The sequence below is a fragment of the Eschscholzia californica genome, unplaced genomic scaffold, assembly GCF_041429995.1.
Source record: "Eschscholzia californica isolate CP2 unplaced genomic scaffold, dmEscCali1.0.p SCAF_6, whole genome shotgun sequence".
Taxonomy (NCBI): domain Eukaryota; kingdom Viridiplantae; phylum Streptophyta; class Magnoliopsida; order Ranunculales; family Papaveraceae; genus Eschscholzia; species Eschscholzia californica.
The window spans coordinates 37,091,240-37,115,112 of record NW_028238483.1 but is presented as its reverse complement, the minus strand read 5'-3'; the positions used below and the strand labels follow the sequence as shown (position 1 = coordinate 37,115,112).

At 36.2% G+C, this 23,873-nt stretch overlaps 3 protein-coding genes across 10 annotated transcripts; 2 read left to right on the top strand and 1 right to left on the bottom strand.

Moving 5' to 3' along the window:
• Position 1: 1 nt before the first annotated feature.
• Positions 2 to 6,583, bottom strand: LOC147534363 (splicing factor-like protein 1). 3 transcript variants are annotated; one of them, XM_086646884.1, is made up of 6 exons: positions 6,217 to 6,583; positions 5,855 to 5,954; positions 5,451 to 5,479; positions 5,271 to 5,360; positions 4,748 to 4,934; positions 2 to 2,458 (listed from the first exon to the last, which is right to left on the bottom strand). In XM_086646884.1, the coding sequence occupies exons 1-6, from the start codon at positions 6,349 to 6,351 to the stop codon at positions 267 to 269; spliced, it is 2,733 nt and encodes a 910-aa protein (XP_086503010.1). In that variant the 5' UTR covers positions 6,352 to 6,583; the 3' UTR covers positions 2 to 266. The 3 variants fall into 3 exon arrangements, with proteins under 3 accessions (XP_086503010.1, XP_086503009.1, XP_086503008.1); XM_086646883.1 differs by lacking the exons at positions 4,748 to 4,934; positions 5,271 to 5,360; positions 5,451 to 5,479; positions 5,855 to 5,954; positions 6,217 to 6,583 and adding exons at positions 3,023 to 3,084; positions 3,257 to 3,455 and having other exon boundaries at positions 2 to 2,530; XM_086646882.1 differs by lacking the exons at positions 4,748 to 4,934; positions 5,271 to 5,360; positions 5,451 to 5,479; positions 5,855 to 5,954; positions 6,217 to 6,583 and adding an exon at positions 3,257 to 3,536 and having other exon boundaries at positions 2 to 2,530.
• A 726-nt stretch (positions 6,584 to 7,309) lies between these two features.
• LOC147534362 (acetyl-coenzyme A carboxylase carboxyl transferase subunit alpha, chloroplastic-like) lies at positions 7,310 to 12,988 on the top strand. The gene is made up of 10 exons (XM_086645879.1): positions 7,310 to 7,978; positions 8,586 to 8,660; positions 8,908 to 9,015; positions 9,104 to 9,264; positions 9,819 to 9,933; positions 10,016 to 10,170; positions 10,742 to 10,793; positions 10,859 to 10,927; positions 11,275 to 11,352; positions 11,846 to 12,988. The coding sequence occupies exons 1-10, from the start codon at positions 7,592 to 7,594 to the stop codon at positions 12,836 to 12,838; spliced, it is 2,193 nt and encodes a 730-aa protein (XP_086502005.1). The 5' UTR covers positions 7,310 to 7,591; the 3' UTR covers positions 12,839 to 12,988.
• Positions 12,989 to 19,303: 6,315 nt separating this feature from the next.
• LOC147534361 (transcription factor MYB17-like) lies at positions 19,304 to 22,794 on the top strand. 6 transcript variants are annotated; one of them, XM_086648623.1, is made up of 6 exons: positions 19,304 to 19,559; positions 19,803 to 19,963; positions 20,265 to 20,394; positions 21,242 to 21,686; positions 21,783 to 21,843; positions 22,264 to 22,794. In XM_086648623.1, exons 2-6 carry the CDS (start codon positions 19,831 to 19,833, stop codon positions 22,284 to 22,286), a joined length of 792 nt encoding a protein of 263 aa, XP_086504749.1. In that variant the 5' UTR covers positions 19,304 to 19,559; positions 19,803 to 19,830; the 3' UTR covers positions 22,287 to 22,794. The 6 variants fall into 6 exon arrangements, with proteins under 6 accessions (XP_086504749.1, XP_086504750.1, XP_086504748.1 ...); XM_086648624.1 differs by having other exon boundaries at positions 22,495 to 22,780; XM_086648622.1 differs by having other exon boundaries at positions 21,242 to 21,843; positions 22,495 to 22,794.
• The last annotated feature ends 1,079 nt before the right edge of the window (positions 22,795 to 23,873 follow it).

Genomic DNA, 23,873 nt, shown 5'->3' with positions numbered 1-23,873 from the left:
GGATGGAAATCGTTTGCATTTTATTTGATGTTTTACTTTTTCATTTGAGAGGAGAGATGACAACAACATTACTTCTTCCTAAAGAGAAAGATTACATTATGAACAATGGTGCTAAGAAAGCACCAAACAGAAGAACAAGCAAGAAAAGAAGAAGCAATGTTTCGATGTCATATACACAACCATCCCAATCCCATACCAACTCCTGCAGATTTAAACTAAGACAGGAAAGGATTCATTGAACTCTAGAATCTGATCAGGAGGTTCTATCAAATTCTGTACGACTCTGATGACGAAGTGTAAGAATACGGAGTCAGTCTGCGGCTGAATGTGTGAGTACGATAAACCAGTGGAGAGTGATAGCTTGTTGGTGTGCTTAAATATGTCGGGTAACTGAACGAGCTTTGATATTCTGGATGACCAGGGAAACCAGCAAGAGAACCAGGTGATAAAAATTGAATCTGGTGTGATGATGAATCATTAGATGAAGGTTGTTTCGGGTCTATAGATTCACTGTGACCCGGGAAGATCGACACATGAGGAAATCCTAAGCTGTCACATTCGTAAAAGGGAGTTCGAGGTTCAGAAAGTAAAGATCCTGGTGGTCCTGGCCAAGCTCTCTCAACTGAGCCACCTCTCGATATAGTTTTTGGGTAATTTGGAATTACAGCAATATTCGGCGATGATCCGGCTGCTAATTGATTTCCTGCTACTTTTACCGCCAAAATCTTTCCATCAATTCGATACCCATTCATCATTTTTATAGCAGTGGCTGCACTTCCAGTATTATCATACCTAACAAAACCATATCCTTTACTTAATCCTGTACTACGATCCTTGACCACTTTAGCTTCGACAAGCTTGCCAAAAGAAGAAAATAGCCCTTTCAACCGGTCCTCATCGACAGTTGGAGGAAGAAAACCCACAAATAGATTTGTGTCGTCAACTTCTTTACAGATCTTGCTGTCTGTTGTCGATGGAGCTGAACCAAAACCAGAACCAGAGTAAGAACAGTAAGGTGAAGCGCCCAATCTAGTCTTGCAGATATTGCTACATAATGTCGGTGGTGTCGTGAAAGTGCAGGTGAAAGAGAGATGGTTTCCTCCACATCTGTTGCAAGAGCTATTAAAAGTGGATTTCTGGTTAGGGCAAGCATAATTCTTGTGCCCTGCTTCACCACAAATTTTGCAGACATGATCATCTATAAGGGTCGATTTGAGTTTGGCGAGTTCCTTTAACTGTGAACGTTTGTGATCATTCGAGTCTTCTTTCACTGGAATTAGTAACTTCTCAACCATTGCAACAGCTTTATCCAGAGATTTTTGGTTATCTGCCTCAATCAGAACATGTAAATCATCGTTATCAGAATGATCAGATTTCTTCTGCCCTACTTTTTCTTTCACAGAGCCTTTACCCCTTAACACAATCTTAGCCTTACTTTCCTTCTCCATTTTCTTTTGTGTATTTCCCCGAGGCCCAAGTATAAGACCAACAAAATTATATCCAGGATATTCTCTTGTTGGTATATAAAGTTTCTTGCTGAACTTTGACGGTTTGTACTCAGGAGGACTTTTGAATGCTGGGTTCTTCGAAATCAAACTTGAAATGATAGTTTGCCGTTCTAGAATAAGCTTCTCTTTATATCTGGCATCTCTCGAGTTTGTTCTGAACCCTAGATAGTCATACACTGGAGGTGGAGATGGAGTTCTTTCTTCTTCTGGTCTGTCATCATGAAGATCTGGTATCATCAGCTTACTGTTGATAACTGAAAGTTTCATGTTCAGCTCACGAACTTCAGGATCTGCCATTACAGAAATAAATTCCTTTGCAAAATCAGGCAGCTTTATTGGACCAAGCATTTTCAACTGGGAATCTTCATCAGACCACTTAGTTTTCCTTCTTTTATTCGTCCTTTGACCTTCTTCATTTCCATCCTCATCCTCTTTAGTCTGAGCATCCCATCTACTACGTCTCCGTTTTCCAGAACTTCCAGTCCCTTCCTGTTGCTCAGAAACATCTCCATCATTACAGGAAGCATTTCTCGGAGTCCTACATTCATTACTGAAACGTCTAACTACAGACTCAACATCCAGGTCTGACCATAAAGACTGCTCCTGTTTGCACTTTTTTGGTAATGGGTAATCTTCAGAAGGACCTAATTCAGCTGATCCTCCATCCAATGATCTCTTCTTTTCATTTGAATTGACTGTTCCGGATTCTTCAAATAACTTCTTTTTCGGATTTCCATTCCGCTCTTTGCTAAATTCTTGTTCATCGTCTGAAGATGCCTGAAATGCAGATTGCTCAGAAACCTCCTCAGTCAGTTCTTCCTCTAGTTCCTCGGATACTTCCGACCCCTCCTCATCAAGTTCTTCCTCCGATTCCTCAAATTCAGATTCTTCTGGCAGCTCCTCCGTTGGTTCCTCACAGGATTCTTCACTTGCAATACCAGTTTTTTTATCATCAATTTTAGGTTTAGTAGAATTACCACAAACATCTAATCTGATAGACCTCATTGTTCGAATTTCTTACACTGGTACACCAACCATTGAAACAAAAATTACCACCAAGAATTAAAGACATAATTTAAATATATCGTAAAGAGTTAGATCATACGACAGTATAATTGAAACAAAAACGATTACAACCATCTGAACCTATTCAAGATAAGATTAGGAACAAACTTGACTATTACTGAAAACAAGAATAGAAAAAAGAACCCAAATTCTTAGATGAACATCAAACAGTAACCATCATTTTAAATCTAGAAACACCAAAGTTTCCCACAATTAAGATTTAGCTAACTCTATTAGAATCAAATCATGGTGTATTCAAACAGTAGTAGTGTGGTACCAATTCCCAAACTCATTTTTTCAACATTAATTCCATAGATACCCAGATACCCTAATCTATGATTTTTAAAAAAACCCTAATAACTGTAAACAATAGACTGCAAGAATTACCATCTTCCCTTCTATCAAGACATTTAGACGGAGATATATAAACCTAAATTGGGTTTTCTTACTCTAAAGTCGTTATAGTATCTTATCATTGAAATTGCATTAGTGCAGAAATGCGATCGAAAACCTAAAATGAAAGGGATTTTGAGTTAGTACGTAATTCAATCATAAAGACCTTCTTGAACAAAGCATAATTCTTTAGGGTAAAAATGAAAGCTAGAACTTAACGAAGATCATTACAATCTGATTAAACAGCAAGAGAGTCATTAAAATTCAATAATCTGATTGAAGAAAGATACCAGTAAACTACGAGTTGTTGTTTGAAATGCAAGAATTTCTTTCTTTTCTTTCTTTCTGCTTCGCTTCGATGATTCAACTAATTTCTAGAGAGAGAGAGAGAGAGAGAAAAGAGAAGTTGAGCCTTTTTTTTTTTGAATTGTTAGAAGTTGAGCCTTTGATAAGCAACAAAGATTATTACACTCATCACTAACGTGGGTTAAGCTTCAACAGAAATGGGATAGCTTATATCAATGGGTTTACTTACCCACGTTAAACATAACTGGAAAAATTATTTCTGACAATGAGTTAAGGTCATTAGGGTATTACATCATTTGGTGTTGATACTTGAAAGAATGGAATAAATTGTCAACATTACAAAGTTACATTGAATGACATTGATCACTATGAGAATGGACAAGATAAAAAACCTGTCATAGCAACGGGATTGGAATCTACGACCTCTACATTGAATGACATTGATCACAACGAATGACATTTGGGTCTTTAAAGGCCATCTAAATCTATTTTTTTACTTTATTTGCATCGATGTACGACATGTTTTTTTTTTTTTAAGTTAACCACGCTCTTCAGGATTCGAATCTACGACCTCTACACATTTTAAAGAGATCCACAACCAACTGAGTAAACAGTTGTTTGTTTATAAATTCCAATTGATACCACTACTTATGAAGGAAGAAAGTCTTATATGACGTATTACTTGTAATCTATCCAAGCTTGGGATGGGTTTAATATGGTAGCAACGGTAGTATGAGATAGTAAAACTTATCTCTAATTTTGGCGTTGAAGTAGGAATTAACATAGTCCCACATTGTGTGGAGATTAAGACTTGTAAAGTACATTCTCTTTCGACAAATCTTTAGAAAGAAGCCATATTCAAGAAGTAGAGCTAATGAACTCTAAAACTGATAATCCCCGACTGTAAGTTTGAGGATCATTTAAAGATGACAATTCAAATCAAACTTGGGAGTTTCATTTCGGCCAACAAAAATAATGCTAGCACTGCGTATGTGCGCTTGAATTTTAGAGCCAACCACAGGCCGGATGGTGATGTGTCCGTTCATTTTTTCCTTCACAAGGGTTAACCAATTGGAGTCAGCTACATCAATACTCGACTTCTGGGAGGATCTAAAATTCGAGCCAAATAACTTTTTTAATCTAAATAACGTAAAACAAAATAGAGTTACGCGTACAAATTCCATAATCAATATGACAACTTTGCTTACAGATATCAAAATGAGCAATGACTAATACACAAGTGGATCAATTCTTTTGCCAACCAGGGAGGGAACTTGAAGAAAATAAGTGGAAAAGATAATTCATTTAGACAGTTTTTTTTTTCTGTCTCCTTATAAATATGCAAAATGACATTAAAAAAATTCCGATTAACAAAAGTTCTTTTTTATTCTTTTATGATTGCTCTTGTGGTGATTCTGGTTCTAATTCTGATTCTTGTTTTGGTTCCTCTTCTGTTTGTGCAGATTCTGGGATCGGAGCGGCATTCTTTGAAGGAGACTTGAGTAGTTTATTGTAGTTTCCCTTCTCCATGAATAATTGTTGGAAATGATGTTTGCAGTAAAGAATTCCATTCAAAGCAGCATAAGATGAAGGGGTAAGTGCACATCCTCCATGAGAACATTTGAAGCATGACTTATGGTATGATTCTCCTTCCACAGTTACCTATCAAAACCAACTTATATTAAATACTACAGATTAAAATGATATTTTCAGTCCAGCGGAGTTAAAGTTTTCCTGCATTTTTAAACTCACACTTTGCCTTTTCCACGACCAATGTGGGATTATCACAACAATTTCTATGTCCTCTGACTGAACATATGCATTGTTTTACCTACTTATGAAATATTTGAAAAATAAAATCCTCCACTAGACTATTTGTTTGTAAAAACAAAAGGTATATTATTTTCTCGACGAGAACTTTGCAACAAAAATGATTTTTTTTTTATTCTTTAAAATTGATTGATTCTAATAAACAACTAGGTTGGAAAAGATTTGAACCTTTTCTAGAGGATAAGCTGTTTTGTTACAAGTTGCACATTTATCTTGTGTCCCTGAGAATAGGTAGGAGAGCTTGTTTGGAGTCTTAGACTGAAAATATCCCAAGAAAAAATTATTAGTATTAACCAATAAAGAGAAAAAAAAATAAGTTAAAATACTTTGTAGATTTATCAAGAGTACCATATCATTTTGCTTCTCTGGTTTGGGAGCTGCAACATCAATCACAAAAAAAAATGTTTAGTCCTCTTACATTCAAAGTACAAAAAAGGCAATTGAGATTCGAGACCCAATAAATTTAGGACGTATATGTTGATATATCAAGGAATTTACATGTATTGACCTGCGTCATTGAGTTGCAGAAAAGACCAACTTAACAACAAAACCATTTGATTGAGTTTTTTTTGAATTAGTAAGCGTGTGTCTCGAACCCTTGACCTTTAAGTTGGAAGACTTACCTCTTACCACTTGAGCCAAGGGTTGTTGGCCATTTGATTGAGTTGTATCACACTTTAATAACGATTCAATACGAATATTTATAATATTGATATGGAAAATTTGAAAGAGAATGCGAAATAATTGCTTACCTATTTGGAAATTCTTGCTGTAATTACCACTCTCCTTGAATAATTGTTCAAAATGAGGCTTACAGTAGAGGACTCCGTCCATGGAGGAGTAATTACTCATCTGTCGTCAAGGTATCGCAACATCACGTTAAATCCTTTCTGTATAGGTCGTTGATCCTTTTGTACATATGATCTCTTATATGCTAGGTATGTACATATAATATATTTAAGGTTTTTCTTCCTTTGGATTTATAAGCGTTTGTACTTTTTTCAAATGAAATGCAGCATTTGACTAATTTTAACAATAAAATTATTCGTAAAGACTCATATCTTTTTAAAAGATTGTAATTTCTTTTAAAAAATATATAGAGATGATAACGTACCACAAGAGTTCCTTTGCAATGGGTGCATTTGAAGCATGATTTGTGATAAGATATCCCATCTGCCGACAACAAATCAACGACATATACAGTCTTATCGCATGCATTACACTTATCAAGAGTTCCAGTAAATGACATTTTTCCTTTTCTTTCCCCCTTTCTTTTTGTTTTTCTCGCAGTAATTATAACTTGTAAAAGCAGAAATAGATGAATTTCAACCCACAATCAATAACATAATATGATTAGAAATTTTGGAGTTCTAAGTTCTTCTCTTTCTCTCTTTCTTAAAGATTAGGTCTCTATCTCGAAAGAATTTTATTTTCTTTTAGAGATAGAATGAACTCCTTCCAAACCCTAATCAAGGTGGATTTAAATCAAATTAAAATGAAACCTTGGTGTACTTGGATAAAATTATCCAAGGATAAAAATGGGTGGATTGATTTAATTGATGGTAAATTAAACCGAACGGGTAAACAACTGACACATCATCAAATTCCTAATTATAGGAAAATAATGAGAGATTAAAGCTCTAATTATAGAATTAACCCAACATCTTGGAAGGAAGAACAATAAACATGGATTCTGACCATGTGTTAGAATTGGTCGAGAGAGAATTCCGAGGGACAGGCAACTAACTGCATCTTTTGGTAGTTATGTTAGTTGGTCTGTTAATAGCTACACTTTTCAAATGAATATAGACCGTTGACATATATTAAATTTTGTCACTAAGAAATGCAAATTCTAAAGTTGAGTCTACCTTTCCTGTCCTTAAAAACCTATCGTCTCACTGGTACAAGATCGTAAGCTAAACTGAGATAATAAGACTCCGGTCCTCGTCTTTAGAAAGATATACATGTAACTACAAGTACTAAATTAATGAGTTTCGCAATATCTTTTTGTAATAGTAAGACTTAAGGCTATCAGCCCATTACACAATCCGCTTGCACCGGATTCGTCGTGGCTAACGGAGTAACGGGTATCTGAAACCCAATATGGATAAGACCTGACCAAGCCATCATGGGTAGTGGCAACCCGCCTCTGCTGCCTACCTGCCTATCCTGTCTCAGCCATTGGATGTTGAGCCAGTCACACTGATGACAATGTCGGAGTGTTGAACATTAAAATGGCGAATTTTTGGAGTCGATCGCGGACCCAAAGGTGACGTGGCCAACCCCAATTGGTAGCGCCGTCAGGAGAGGGAAATCGTCTGACCAATTAGGAAGTAGTTGGCCCAAAAAATTGGGCCCTGTAGCACTTCTCCTGCTGGAATTGTTTGTATTGTATAGTGGTACACATTCTAGATAAGAGAGAGAGAAAGAGCATGCAATTTGTCAATGCAAATAAATGAAGAATTGGATATCTGCATAGAAATTTGGAGATGGATTCACTGGTAGGTTCAGTTGGACTTTATGGAAGAGTAGTCAGAGAAACTCCAACTTCCTCAAAAACCTTTTTCAATAAAAACAACTTCTTTATCACTCAATGGCTTAACATTTTGCCATTTAGAAGAAGAATTGATGAAGCTTTTTATCTGAAATTCATAAACAGGGGCACTAGGGTTCATAAAAAAGGTACCCAATTTAGGGTATTTGCTAAAGTTGGAAAGATTAAGCATGATTATCCATGGCCAGATGATCTTGACCCAAATATGAAAAGTGGGTCTTTAGCCTATCTCTCTTATTTTAAACCCCTACCTGAGAAACCTAAACCAGTTACACTAGGTTTTGAGAAGCCTCTTGTTGATCTTGAGAAAAAGATTGTTGAAGTAAGTTCACTTCTTTTTTCCACTTTACTCTTTGTTTATCCCTTCAATATGAGCAATTAAACTAGGGCATTTCATTATGTTGTTAGGGGATTTTATTGTTTATTAATTCGTAGTTTTTGTTCCCATGTGAGAAACTACACGTGTGGGTACCATGTTAAGTTTCTGGTTGCTAGTTACCCCTTCTTCCATGTGAGACTATTCTCACAGTTTCTTTAAAATCAACTCTCAGTCTGATTTCGAAATGTTTGTTTATGTGAAACTTTAGTGTCTGACTTTTGTAAATGACTGATTTGGGCTGATTCTGGGTCTAGTTGAGTCAGGTAATTCAGATTCAGACAAGTCAGATTCACACAATACTTAATCACATTCTTAGTCTCATTATTGAAATTGTAGTTTTTAGTGATGCTTTAGATTTTGAGTTCATCAGAGCTAGTAGCGAACTGGGGAAACGCCACGAAAAGTGCTTAAGATGGGGTACTCATAAAGTAGTTGCTTTCTTAGTGTTATCAACTTATCATTTTGTCTATTAGTTTAATAATTCCTTTCAATTACAATCAAAACCTTATTTCTGTCTCCTTCTATCTTGTTTGTTTATTTTCTCTAATAGGTACGCAGTTTAGCCGAAGAAACTGGTTTAGATTTCACTAGTCAAATTATTTCGTTGGAAAGAAAGTATCAACAGGTAACGTATTCATCCTCAATTCATGTTCTAGTTCCTTATTTCTCAAAATGTCATAAGTGAAAATTGATTAAAAAACATGTTGTTCACTTTACTCTTCTTACTACTGCTTCTGATAGTTTGTTCGTGAACTAAATGCTAGCGTTAGTTCTAACAAGATTAACATTCACGTGTGACAAAATATTAAGTTCTTCAATTCCTCTAAATGATGTTTATTTGATCGTAAGTACTCAATGGAATTGTTTTTTAGGCTCTGGAAGGTTTGTATACACATTTGACTCCCATTCAACGACTAAGTATTGCTCGCCATCCAAACAGACCAACCGTTCTTGACCATGTATTAAACATCACAGAGAAGGTAATTTGTTGCAAGATTAATTGTGTATTTGGTCAAAAACATTTCGTAAAGTAAAATGTCGTTAGTGTTTGGTTTTCTTATCTTAAAGTGGGTAGAGCTCCATGGAGACCGTGCAGGCTATGATGATCCAGCCATTGTTACAGGAATTGGGACCATAGATGGTAAAAGCTATGTGTTTATAGGACATCAGAAAGGCAGGAACACAAAGGAAAACATATCGCGCAATTTCGGAATGCCAACTCCGCACGGGTATGTTGGTGCTTAGAAGAGAAACATCCTACTATCTTAGTGAACTATTTTAATAAAAATATGACTTTCAGTGGTATCATCAATTACTTCCTCACTGTTGGGTTGAAAGATTAGAACCGGAAAAATGAATGACCCTGCTTGCATATATTGTCTGTAAATTTCTTCTGGGTACATTAAGTTTGTTGGCATCTGACTAAGAAAACCAATTGGCAGTGAGTGAAGAGATCCTAGATCTTACGTATTTAGTCATGAGACGTCGTTATCCATGTGGGATTATTCTCACATTCTTCTGTATATGATTTGTTTTTTTTTACCCAAACACCCTTTTCTACTTGGTGATGTTTAGAGTGTGCGTTGTTATTGGACCTATAACATGTGTGCCTAGCTATGGTAATTCCATACTAAGTTTGTCGTCAGCCAATAGAAAACCAATTCGCAGTGATCCAAAAGGCCCCAAATCTTATGTACTTAATCATGAGACTTCCTTTTGTCTTCTTGGTTATTTCTCCGACTTTTAGATATATGATCTCCATGTAAACATTGCTTACTTACAGATATCGAAAGGCTCTACGTATAATGAAGTATGCTGATCATCATGGCTTTCCCATCGTTACATTCATTGACACCCCGGGAGCATTTGCAGATCTAAAATCTGAAGAACTTGGTCAAGTATGTATCTTAACTACTATTTTCTTATTTTCCTTTTGAATTTTATCCGTTTTGATGTTGAACTGTTTTGGTGGATGTGCAGGGGGAAGCAATAGCTTATAATTTGAGGACTATGTTTGGTCTTAAAGTTCCAATAATTGCAATTGTAACCGGTGAAGGTGGGTCTGGTGGTGCTCTGGCCATTGGTTGTGCTAATAAACTCTTCATGTTGGAGAATTCTGCATTTTACGTTGCTAGGTGATCGATAGTCTCTTCTTTACATATTCTTCTTCTATTGTACAAAACGTTTTCTTGGTTCATAGGGTAGTTCTGTACTCTTTATAAATTGATTCCAAACTGAACACGACAAAAAAAAAGTTTTCTTTTGAGACGTCTCGGTGGTTTTATCTTTGCAGTGGAGAGCATACATGTTACCACCCAACCGTAGCGGGCTTCACTAAATCATGTGATAATTATAACTTTATAAGAAATACATAGCTAGTAGTTCTTGGGGATTTAAATATGAAAATATAAGCATGTATCTTACGAATATCATAGATGGCCTAATCGGTACAGCTCCTTTCAAGTTCCATGGACTAGGCTACTTATGGTTCTTTTTGAAGGTCCTCTCGAATTCCATGGTCTAATAAGTACATGTATTTCGGTTTTGTACGAAGTAACAAGAGTCCACTTATTCATTATAGTAACTCAAATAAAATTGGATATTGACTACATGAAATTGGTCGAGTGCTTTAGCTTATTATGATGTTAATTTAGTTTCCTGATAATTTCGTGCTCCCTAACTCTGAGTAATGTCTCTTTTATTTAGTCCTGAAGCATGTGCCGCGATCTTGTGGAAGTCTTCCCAAGCAGCTCCCAAGGTACTTATCTTGTTCGTTATGGAAGTTTTCTTGATTGATACTCACCTAGATTGGTACTTGTTTAGGCAGCAGAAAAACTAAGAATTACAGCTGAAGAACATCTCAGACTAGGAATTGCTGATGGAATCATTCCTGTAAGTTCCTCGATCCCTAATTATATTTTCCACTATCTTATAATTTTCTATCAACCATGGCAACTTTTTTGCATCTGGAATGGTTCAAGATTGGAACTTGACATTCGAAACATCTCTCCTTGAATTCGGACCCATATTTTTCAGCCTATGAAAATTCTTTAAGTTTTCGTTCGTCACAAATTATGATGAGAGCAGATTTTCGTTCATGTTACAGCCAAATCTGTATATGTGAACTTCTTTTAGTTGCTTTTTGATCGAAGATTCATTCATAACAAGAACACTTAGATACATATAAGTTTTTTTTTTCGTCTCAAAATAGTACTTCTCATTGTTACTATTAACCACAGGAACCTCTAGGTGGTGCTCATAGAGATCCTGGTTGGTCTTCTGAGCAGATAAAGTTAACAATCAAGCAGGCTATGGAGGTAATATGCTTCTACTATGAGCTACTCCAATTCTGTTTCAACAAAAAAAAAAAAAAAGAGCTACTCCAATTCTTTTTTGCTTGTTCTCATCTTCCTTCAATGCCTTTTTCTGCATATATGGAAAGTGAGTTTATCGAAGTCATAGCGAAAGGTTCATGGGTAGCTATAATTGTGCAAATCTTATATGAGCAAGCATACTCTTATAATTGTGCAAATCTTAAGTTCTAAGAACTAGGCCTCGTCCTGCAACGTCTTGCGATAGCCGATAAGTTTGGGCTTGTCATGAGATGACTAATGCGACTAAACCTTGTTATATTTCTTTACTGAAACTTATTATCACTTTGTTATTTGCATCATGGCTTTAGAAAACCCCCGAGAGGAACTTAATTCAAATTTTATACTATCTTAAGAAAAGCTACATTTTTAATTGTTCAGTCTCTTTCCTGCTTCATTTTTTCTATCTCTTCTACTTAAAGCATCCTTTTAAAGCCAGGAGCTAGGAAGGATGGATACAAATGAGTTGCTCCACCATCGAATGATGAAATTCCGGTCAATTGGAGGTATAAAAGAAGGCGATCCAGTAGAACCAGAGAAGAAACGGAACATGAAGCTATCTGACACCAAAATTTCCGGCATTGAAACAGAGATAGAGAGCCTCAAATTGAAAATTCTTGAAGCAAGAGAACCATCAGACCTGACCACAATCGAGGCAATTGAAAAGCTCAAGGAAGATATAGATCAGGAGATCACCAGTGCTTTCATTTCCATGGGTTTAGATGAGAAGCTCAAAGCACTAAAATTGGAGTTATCTAAATCCTCAGACACCCTAACTAATCTCTCTCTTAATATTGAGTTGCAGAAGAAAGTCGAGAAGCTAATGGAAGAATTTAACAGTAATTTGTTACAACCCGGAGCCTATATCGTGTTAAAACAGAAGCTCAAAAAGCTACACTTGGTTAACAAATTGGTTGAGAAGAAGAAGAAAGGCGAACAATTGAAGAATGATATCAACCGAAAAGTTGAAGCACAACTAAAGCCAATCATGGAGATATTGAAAAAAGCAAAAGATAAAGCAGCGAAGGGAGAAGAGTTAGATAAGAACTTTTCTGAGGAAGTAGAGAAGGCAAAGGAAGAACTAAAGAAGATACTGAAATCGTCGAATTTGGAAATCATAGGGATAGAAACAAAAACGAGATTGACTGGAGTACCCATTTCAGATTTAAAGACAGTGATGAAAGTAAATACCGAGATCGAAAAAGAGATTGAGAATGCGATAGAAATGGCAGGTTTGAGAAGTAAAATAGATGAGTTGAAGGAGGAGATTACGAAGAATTCGAGTTCAGAGAGAGTAAAGAAGTTGGGAACAGAGATCAAAGACGGGATCGCTGCTGCCATGGAATTAAGTACATTGAAATCGAAAATTCAGAACTTGGGAATGGAAATTGCTGAAAACATAGACAAAGGAGCAAACAATGGTAGTGTTTAAGAAACAAAACCTTGATTCTTATTATGTTCATTAACTAATTCATTTTACATTTTGATCGATGTGTTCATGTTGATGAGTGTACTTTTGATTGGTGAAGATGATAACTCTGTACATGTCAATCAAAAGATTCATATTTTTTTGTTAGAAAAATTGTCTTCGAATATACAAGTAAAGATTACTAGAAGAGGGATGGAGATTAGAGGCTTGAAACATGTACTAGGTACACTTTCCTTAAAGCATTATTTGCCTCTTCTCGGTCGAAATTACATGAAGCTTACTAGGCTAATTGTTTTCCAAGATATGACAAGTCTCGGTGAAACTATACTAAGTAATTTGTGGAGATTTCACTTAACGAGCACTAGAATACATTGAAAATGACAAAGATTTTCTGACATAATTTCTACATAGTTGTTACAATACAATTAAAATCTGTTTAGAGAAAATCTAATTTCTACATAATTTCTACATAGTTGTTACAATACAATTAAAGATTTTGTGGAGATTTCACTTAACGTGTCTTAAGTCGATCTTGACCAACTCTTTATCCCTGAATATTACTTCGGATGCGGCAAAGCCACAACTTTATTTTATTGTTTCAATTTGAATCTATAAGGTATTTTACGACAAGCATATAAACGCTAAGGCTTCATGTCGCAAAGACACCAATAAATGATTTTTTTTTTGGTGCAGACACACCAATGAATGCCAATGGACAGGACTTCTATTGAGATATTCATAAATATTTTGGTGATAAATCAATGAAATACAATATAGTTTATGGACGGGATAGATTTTAGATGTATCCAAATAATTGCGGAAACATACAATATAGCAAATGTAGTAACTTTTCGAAAATCGGATAACTATTCGAATATTTGAAACATACTTGTATGTTGGTTCAATTTTTTTTATGAGACGTGGACTTAGGAGTCATTATATTACATCGTACATGACATAAATATATTATAAAAATATTACATCATGAACTGGATAAGCTTAGTTCCATAAATTATGAGTTTCCACTTTTATGAGAATTAAACGCTGGACTTTTGATAGGCCGAGTGGGTGTACAACCACTAAGTCAAATAGTGGTGGACTCGAAATTGCACTATAGGGCAGAAATTCCTCTTTGCTCGTCATTGATGGGCACATAGATAAAGGGGCCAATAAAGAGGCTAGCCAAAACATAGGGGGCAAATACAAAAAGGGGTCAAAGAGGGAACAAGCAAGGGGGCAAAAAGGAATGAAGCCAAAGGTAAAATTAAGTGAGTCGTTGGATCTGTTTTGATCTAATTGAATCTGGGCCGTTAGGGTTAGGGCATAAAACACACCCTCCCTCCATCTTCAAATCATCCTCAATTCGATAATAGAAACCAGAAGGCCTCTAACCCTCTCTCTGTCTCTTTCCTGAACCTCGAAGTTGTTGGATCCTCGAACTAGGGTAAGTCATTGTAAATTTTTCTTTTCCATGTTTTCTTCAGAAATTGAAGTTTTTGAATCGTTGAAACTTAATCCCAACACTATTACTAGTATTATTAGTGCTCCTGCTAATGATGATTGGTTCATATTTGAGATACTAACCAGACTTCCTGTGAAATCCCTTATTCGGTTTAAGATTGTTTGTAAGAGATGGGGTTCCTTGATTCAGAAAGATCAAAACTTTATTGATTTACACCTTCTTAACCATTCTAAAACAAGTCTTCGTCGTCTATTTATTGTCAATCCTGTACCAAAGAAGGCAGGGAGAGTGAATAACAAGTGTGATGATGATCATGACGAAAACTTTCTTATCCGTAGTTGGCCTTACAAAGAAATCCACATTACTGCTGACCTAAAATTGTTTCAAGACGAAAAAGGAGATACTACTACTGCTACAAATGTAGTAGTGGTTGACACATTAAGGGAGGTGGATTCGAGCTATTACAATATCATTACGAATCCTGTAAACGGTTTGATATGTCTCATTGAGTCCGATTTTCAGTATGTTGTCCGTATATGCAATATTAGTACCGGAGAATTATCACCATGGTTTGAATCATCATTGTTATCGAGAGAAGATATTGATGGCATCCCTTACTATAGGATGCATTATGGCAATCCGAGGCCCTACTACCAACTTGGTTTTGATCCTTACACTAACGAACACAAATTGGTCTGTGTGTGGGAAGTTTCTTCTGTAGATCGTCAAAGCCAATATTTGATTTGTGACGTATTGACGGTAGGGCGGCAAGGTATTCATGGTGATAATAGATGGAGGAGGATCAAAGAGGTCCCAGATGTACCACCTTATCATGGCTTAGGGGAGGATTCTGTTTATGTGAATGGTGTTATTTATTGGAGCACTCTTGACCTTACTCTTGGAGCCTGGAAAAGTGAAAATCGCCCTATATTCGTAGTGGCATTTGATGTAGGAAGAGAGAAGTTCAGAAAAATCATAGTCCCTGATTTCATCCTTGATCAACCTCCCCGTCCTTACCAAGGAGACGACAACCCCCTTGATAGTCCATCATACTACTATCCACTATGTGACTTCGTTAATTTATTAGAAGTGGGTGGGTGTTTAGCTTTGTTAGTTCAAATGAACAATTGTTTATTCAAGATGTATATTTATGAAGATGATGATTACAAGTTGGAAGATGAGATCAATAAAACGCCTACTTGTAGTGGTGTTGGTTTTTCAAGCAATAAAAACGGAAGATGGACCGAGGCAGGTAGTATCACGTTGCCCTTTAATTTGGGGAAGAAAGGCGGTGTCAGGTTTTGTAAGTTTGTAGGATCAGATGACGAGATAGTCTTAGCATCGTCTGAGGGACAGAATTGTGACGAAGAAGCAGGGAAGAAGAAATGTGTGTCTTTTTATTCTTGTAACTGGAAGAAGGGCAGTTGGAGAGAGTTTGAAGTAAGTGGGATTCCCTCGTCGATTCCTCATTTATGTACCGGAAGTTATGTTACTACTTTCTCAGAGAGTCTTCTACCAATTAACAATGACAAAGCACTGTTCTAGCACATTGTAGCAGCTTGTTTTAGTTTATATTAATGTTACTTTAAGTCAAGTTTTTGTTTATAAAAAAAGGAGTAATATATGAGTAATGATGATTTTGAATGATCAAACCATTTTCATGTTATACTTTCCCTACTGTCTTGTATATATAGGCGCGATTCTGCTCGAGTATGTTACAGAGCTGAAAGGACCCAAATACAGCAGGTATTGTGTGGTTGTGTTAACAAGAAACACCCTTCCACATAGACACTCGAATACTCGATTGACCCTCTAGAAGCACTTTGAATGCTCAAGTTTCTGAAGTGTGTTCAGATCATAGGTTTAAATCATAATTGCAATAATATTCCGAGTCTGATAGTTGTGTTTAAATCATAGATTTAAATATTTTGTGAAAGACATTAGGGGTTTTTATTTGGTGGAGTGAAGTCGATATCCATCTTTACAGAAGTCGTATTGATCGCCATTGTTGGTTTAACTGTGTTCCTTTTTTTTTCAGTCTGGATATGATTTTGTAGCTTTTTAAGGTGGTGTTTCGTTTTAATAAATTAAGATTTGAATCGTCCCTATATTGGCTTGGATTTAATACAATGATGGAATATGAACATTAAAGAGTTGGTGAAATAAAACACACCAAAGCTTTCTTTCATTCAATTAAGTAGATGAGTTCTACACATTACAACTAATGTTCAGTAGGATGCCATTTTAATTGAATGATAACTACTACTAGCTGCAGCTCCTGCTGCTGCTCCTCCTCCCAGCTGCTATTGCTGCTCCTGCTCCTGCTGCTGCTGCTCCACTTCTTCCCCTTTCCTCTACTTGGTACTACTACTACTACTTGGTACTGCTACTACTTAGAATCCATTCAACTACTTTCACTTTCCCTTCCCCTTTCTCCATTCAACTACTTTCCCTTTCCCTTCCCTTTTCCTCCTCTTCTCTTCGGTCTTGACCGTCTTGTTTTCCTCTTTGCATAATTCCAGCATTTTCTCGATAAGCTCGTGAAGTTGAGAGGCAAGGATGATCTCAGATTCATTTTTAGAATTAACAAGTTGAATGTTAGTTTGACCACCGGTTTTTTGAAGCTCGCACCCTTCTTCATCCACGGGATATGGACAGCTATTGATCCACATGACATCGTTAATCACCCTCATAACTTGCTCCATGGTCCAGGTGGTGGTGTCATAATCTTTTAAAAAATCACTGGCAGCTACTCAGCTAGACCTCCAACTCCTGAGAAAAAAGAAATTTTCTTTGACTTTAAATTTGGTTGGTGGATTTGGTGGCCTGTATTCTGCTACCCATAGCTGCATAACACTAGAATCGTAGCCGCCAATAGCAACCGTGGGATTTACAGCTTCAAGAGAACCCAGATTCTTGTTCCAAAACTCAACCATAGTTTCCGCAAACTGTTCAACAGCATATCGCTGTTTGTTGTTAAACGCCTTCTTATTCTGAAGAGAAAAAACCAAAAAAGAAAAAGTGTATGGTATGATTAGTTAACTTCCTTACTAAAATATAAAATCAGTAAAATGCCTAAATTGTTTTTTCTCTTAATCAAATCCAACTGGTTTTAAAGTCTTGATCTAACACGGTCTCCTTATTCTTCTCCAAAACCCCAATATAACAACAAGGTTTCCTTATTCTTCTCCTTATTTGGTCCAAAGATGCGCCAAACTAAGTCGAATTTCAAAGAAAGCTTTCACATTGTTTAACTAATAAGGAAAACAATATTATGTTTTTTTTTCTGGTTGATCAGTTGACCATGTCCTTAAGGAGCTTTCAAACTGGGTTGCTTGGGACTAGTTGAACTATTAAACGCTCTTTGTTAATTATATTTCAATGAATTAACTTGTTAGATCCTTGTTTTCATTTTCCTATATAAGTACTGAATGAAGCCTATCACCTATATGTATGATCTTAGTCTTTATTTTCTTGGATTGAAGACATGAATAGATTTTCGGGTACGTTTGCTCTAGTTATGTTCTTAATATGTGGGGTGGTGGTTACTGGGTTGAAGACCGGTGATAACGCAAAGGATGAAACACCATTTGTAGGTTGTTTGGATCTTCAAAAAGATACATTTATTTGTAGTGGATCCAGAAAGATGGGTGGAAAACGAGATGGTGGGTCATTTCGTCGGAAGCCCATAAGGCAAGGACCACCTTCTCCAATGGCTAACCGTCCAAACCGCCAAACAAGTCCTCGCCGTGCTATGCCTCCTGCACCAAATGCGCCTGTTCCTACTGTTGCACCAAAACCTCCCTCTCGGCCAAAGTATTGATTGCTATTTGAGATCCTAGATTTTTCTTTTTCCCCTTTCTTATGGGACCACAGTTTTAGTATAAAGTTCTTTATACAGCTCCAATTTTTTTTTCTTTTGTACAAAATGTTTGAGTCAAATGATGATGCAGGGCCTCTCACCTTATTAAATAAACAACTTCTGTTTTTATCGATGGAAATATTACGTAACCAAAATCATACCAAAGAGAATGATTTGTATTGGTTAAAATTTTAGGTCGAATGTTAGTAATACTAGTTAGTTTAGAGTTGAGTCACGCAATGGCTTGGTTAAGGGAATCTATCTGGGCCATAACGAAAACCAGTTTATATAGGACAACAGTCAATGCTTATAGACTCAAGCGTGGGTCACCTATGAGATTATAATGCAACCAAACATGTTGAATACCTCACCAATCTTGGACAAAATAAAAATGATATTTTTTTTCACAGAGGATTCATACCATATTAAAATACTAAATCATAAGGGTTTGATGACTAAGTACACCGCCATAATTGAAATTTTGACTCTTAAAGATCATCCCCTAGGGGTATTAAGCAAAAAAATTTGTACTCCATATAATAGCCATGAAGCAACATTAAGAGAATTTGAAAAGAAGAATTGGAAGTGTAAAGTGGAAGCAGGGAAGCACACATTCACTCATAGTTCAATTGGTTTGATACCCTTTTAGAATACACTTGCCGAGTTCCCAAATTTATCTCAAAAAATTGAGATTATATCTATCAAACTTACCTTTAAACCCTCTTAATGATTAAGATTACACATCTCAAACTTATCTCCGAATGTTAAGATTACACGTTTGATATAACTGACAGTGTCTACCGTCTTACTTAAGGGAAACAATAAAGTTACTTAGAGTTTGTTACTTATAAGATGACATGTTTCTTCGTTTGGATACAAAAACAGTCCCCATCGTAGTTAAACTTTGAAAAAACTGTATATTTTTTTTTTAAGTAAACAATGAATCATCATGTCATCCTTAATTCATGTTTGTGTTCTCATACACACAAAATAAAAATAAAAAAAAATAAAAAAAATAAAAAAAAGAGAGAGAGAAGGAGAGGAAAGTCTAATTTCGTCAATTGATGTAGAAAACAAGGGTATTCAAGTAAAGTTGAAACTGCTAGTTGTCACAAATATTGACCAAGTTTTACACTTGTTTGACGCAATTATAAAGAGCTTTGTTTTACGCCATCTTTAGTTACAGAGAAAATGAAAGAAGTTGGAGTCTGAGATTTTCCCTAAAAACACAAACTTCAAATTCTTTCACAGAACCCTAATCGTCTCAACAAGCTAAATCTTATACGATGAGAAAACTAGAATTGAAAGCGAATCCTCCATTTTCATGATCATCAGATTCTATAGCATTAAAAGCTTAAAACCCATTTCTCATCTCTTTCTCTTACTCTGTCTTTTCCAGAGTAAGTACCCAGCCATCATTAAATGCTTCAGTTTCCTCCCTTATTTTCTAGTTTTCTTCTGTAATTTTGTTGTTTGAACATCTTTACTAGCTTGGGTTTCCAATGAAAAGATCAAAAAAGCATTTAAAGCTCTGAAATTCCATTGATACTATACTAGTACTGTATTAATTTTCCTTGTCTCTCTGTTATCAAGAACTTCGTTTCCTAAAACTTTTGATCTCTCTGGTTTCTCTCTCTCTCTAGTTTGTATAAAAGGGTAAGAAGACGAAGAATGGGAAGAGCTCCTTGTTGTGATAAACATGGACTGAAGAAAGGACCTTGGGCTCCTGAAGAAGATCAAATTCTTGTTCAATACATTAAACAGCATGGCCATGGAAGCTGGCGCTCACTCCCTAAGAATGCTGGTTCACTCTCTCTCTCTCTCTCTAGAATGTGTAGTTTTCATTTCTATTACTCAGTTCATCTTGCTTGTCTTGACTTTGCCATTATCATTTATGAAAATTACATTCTATCAATAGCTGCATTTTACTCTTGGAAGTTTCATTCATGGAATTCTAGGGTTTGAAATTTCAACCCATTCCATGCTTTTAGGGTTTGAAATTTTTTATTGCAATGTACATACTGGTATTACATATTTGGGGATTTTGCTATAGAAAAGCCCTAAGTTCTATGTTTTTTGAAGATTTTATGAACTTATATTTGAAGGACTTCTTCGATGTGGGAAGAGCTGTAGATTAAGGTGGATAAACTATCTTCGGCCGGATATTAAACGAGGTCCATTTACTTCCGAAGAAGAGAAGACTATTATCCAGCTCCATGGCATGCTCGGCAATAGGTATTTTCGTTCACTTATAACCTAATCCATTTGAAGAAATGATCGTATAAATCGGTATTTCATTGATGGTGTATAAATGGGTTTCTAAAGAATGATTGATTGTTATACTTTAATTTTGGTGCAACTAGTAGAACTTTGGATTGTATGAAACAAGGGTAGTTCATATGTGTACTAAATGTCTTTGGGAGTGGAAGATGTGAAACTAGGAATTTGTATCGAGGGGGCTAGTTTATCACTTTTAGACTACTCCGACCCATGAACCAATGAACTAACTTGGACTTATTAAGGTAGCGCTATAGATATATGAACTAAGTTAGTGAACTTAGAACCGCAAGTAGGCTAACCCACACTCATGGTTCTGTCTCTGGTCGTTTTGTAAATGTGATTGAATCACAGGGGATCCATCGGTTAGGAAGATATGTTTGAACAGATCACGATTCATAAATGTTGAAATCACACATCTCATGTGTTCCTTTTGAATTTTGGGAACCTTTCTTTGTTATGTCACATGGGAATGGTGTTAGTTAGGTACCTGAAAATCCTCGTCTGTCTTTATTTTTGGTTGTTTCTATTACCTCTCTTTTCTTGTGTCGACATGCTTCATGGTTTCCTTGGGAATGTGCTCAAGTTAGAGAGCTAAGTGTGGTAGTTACGGATAGGTGTAGCATTTGATTAATCTTAAACTCGATAATGACCCTCGCAGACTAAAATTTTTGTCGATAAATTTGTAGTTTTATTCGAGTCTGAGACTCCTAAACATATCCCTTGGTTCGGTGTGTAGTATATTTTGGGCATGTCGATTGAAGTCATTGTTCTTAAAATATGATCTATGCGCACAACTGTTCAGGTGGGCAGCCATTGCAGCCAAATTACCTGGCAGAACGGACAATGAGGTCAAGAACTTCTGGAATACACACTTGAAGAAGCGACTCGGCGTTTTGGGTTTTGACCCACAAATTCATTCTCCATCTTCGCCTACATCTACTCCAATCACTACATCATCTTCATCTTCTTCGTCCCGTCACATGGCACAATGGGAGGGTGCAAGACTTGAGGCGGAGGCCAGACAATCAAAGGAGTCCTTACTTTCCGGATCTTTACCAAATCTCCCACTATTATCGGTTAAACCTGATTTTGATTACTTCCTCCGAATTTGGAATTCTGAAATTGGAGAATCGTTTCGAGAAGTTCATGGCCTAGATTCAAAAAGTCAGACCTTTGGCCTCCTGAAACAAGAAGCAACCTCAGAACAAAACGACCACGAAAAACCAGTGATCGATAAAAATGAAGAGGTGAAGTGTATAAGTTACAGGCCAGAAGCTGATGATATAATTGCCGGATCAGACACTTCATGTTCTAATGATTTTTCTGATATCTCATTAATGCAGCTACTGCTAGATTTTCCAAGTTGCAACGACGAGATTAACCTCTTTCAAGGACAGATGATGGGTAACTTGTCAATCTCCCCTAACACGCTATATTCGGATATTTGAATACTTCTTGAGTTCCATCATTTTTTGTTATAGAATGAAGTCAGGAATTGTGGGTTTTTAGAGAGAAAATCATGTTTGAGCTAATAGTGAATTAAGCTATTCTGGTTTTGGGTTTCATATCCTTTTTTTGTGTGTAGGAATAGTACTCTTTTTGGTTATCTTTTCAGCTGAGGTCTCAAGATGAAAAGCTATAGAAATGGGCAGTTGATATTAGGTAATCGATGTTTTGTTAGGTTAACAGGAATTGAGAGAAGAAACTATTACTTGTAAAAAATCATATTAAGACTTATTTTGTCTGGTTAATATATATATGTATATGGCTTAGTGCCTACAACTTTTAGTAACTCATCCTTGTTTGCACTTTTTTTTTAAAAAGTCGGTACATCGAGGTGTGTGTAACATCTTAAGGCGATCGAGGTGTGTGTGTGTGTGTGTGTTTGTCTTAAGGCGAGGCGTCTGTTCTGGATTCAACGCATTGGGTTTGATCGGTTTTTTTTGGAAAAAAGATGGGCGGGGCGAGCGGTGAATAGTGATTTTGAAATTGCTTATTTGTAGCCCATTCCAAAACCCTCTTTTAAGATATATGTTGCACTGTTCCATTGTTTAGGTAAGTGATTCAATGGAGTTGCACGGATGAAGTGAAGAATCATGTGTTACTGTCTAATTTAATAGAGGCGGAGAAAGGAGAGGCTTTTACTTAAGCATTTACTCCTCACATGTGAGGTTTTCTCAGTCTAATAAGATACAACTTTTTGTTAGATCTCATTTATTTCAACTAATCCATTGAAATGTTCTTTTTTTTTTCTTCTTCTTCTGAAAGGACTTCTGAAAGGAGTGAAAATGAAACAATTATGAAAAATAAGTAATTAAATGAGATCATTAGCAACAATAAAGTATCTTTGGAAAAGGTTCAAATTAGGAAGTTAGAGAGTGAGACCATGAGTGGAGAACTATTTGGATTTGAAGGGCATCTTTATCTCTTGCTCAAAAGGAAGGTTTTATGATGATAATCTTTTTGTCTAAAACTAACATACTTCCATCATTATTACAAGCATGAGGAACTCTTTTCCTTTGTTGTTTTCCTTATTGTGTGAAGAAAGGACTTTCCTATTATTGTGATACCTGATATACCCTTCCCCTAACCTAATAAGTATCTCCCTTATTTGGAAAACAACAATGCTACTTAACCTAATAAAAAGTGACCCGATAACTACAGAATGACCCCATCAGAAACTACCATTCTATCCCAGAAAATAATGGTAATCACTCGTTCTCCGGTCCCGACCGTGTATTGAAGGAGACGAGAATGGATACTACATTATCGTCCGAATTCCCCTAATAAACATCCTTACAAATCTTCTATAGCTTACAAAAGACGGAAGAGATTTGGATCAAGTATGTAAGCACTATTGTACTTGCACTTCTCCAAAATGGTGGTGCCCATAGATCTTATCTTTACGACTAAAGAAAGTGGTGGGCCACCGACAAGCCCACAAGACTCATTGACAACTAAAAATAGAAGGAAAAATGAGTGAGGGATCCAAAATTTGGGGGGAAAATGAGCGGGAACACCATTTTCGGCCAGAAATGAGCTTCCAGTCCAAAATGTCAGGACAACTCATTTTTGGCTGGTTTTCATTTCTTTCTCTCCCCCTCTTGCCCCTGGTTTGAAAATTCAAAATTTTCAAACGAAATTCTGGAATCTCGCGAGCAAACTCTCTCTTCTCGTTTTCTTTCTCTCTCTAAAACTTTCAGAAGACCATGGATGTTGATTATCTTCTTCCCCTCTCTCCATATAAATATTTCAAAATCTGTAATTTTTTTTTCTCTCTCTCTAAAACTTTTAGAATACCATGGACGTTGATTATCTTTTTCCTCTCTATCTCTCTGAAGTAATCTTCCTCTCTTTCTCTCTATAAAAATTTTCTGAAAATTCTTCCCCTCTCTCTCTAAACTTCTAATATCACTCTCTAAAAAAATTTCTGT

Coding starts and splice junctions, on each gene's coding strand:
- LOC147534363 (XM_086646884.1), bottom strand. CDS start 6,351: ATGTCATTTACTGGAACTCTTGATAAGTGTAATGCATGCGATAAGACT. Junction 5,955..6,216: donor ATTGCAAAGGAACTCTTGTG/GTACGTTATCAT, acceptor CCTTGACGACAG/ATGAGTAATTACTCCTCCAT. Junction 4,935..5,270: donor CAGCTTATCCTCTAGAAAAG/GTTCAAATCTTT, acceptor TGGTTTTGATAG/GTAACTGTGGAAGGAGAATC.
- LOC147534362 (XM_086645879.1), top strand. CDS start 7,592: ATGGATTCACTGGTAGGTTCAGTTGGACTTTATGGAAGAGTAGTCAGA. Junction 7,979..8,585: donor TTGAGAAAAAGATTGTTGAA/GTAAGTTCACTT, acceptor TTTCTCTAATAG/GTACGCAGTTTAGCCGAAGA. Junction 9,934..10,015: donor AATCTGAAGAACTTGGTCAA/GTATGTATCTTA, acceptor GTGGATGTGCAG/GGGGAAGCAATAGCTTATAA.
- LOC147534361 (XM_086648619.1), top strand. CDS start 19,831: ATGGGAAGAGCTCCTTGTTGTGATAAACATGGACTGAAGAAAGGACCT. Junction 19,964..20,264: donor CTCACTCCCTAAGAATGCTG/GTTCACTCTCTC, acceptor TTATATTTGAAG/GACTTCTTCGATGTGGGAAG. Junction 20,395..21,241: donor CATGGCATGCTCGGCAATAG/GTATTTTCGTTC, acceptor ACAACTGTTCAG/GTGGGCAGCCATTGCAGCCA.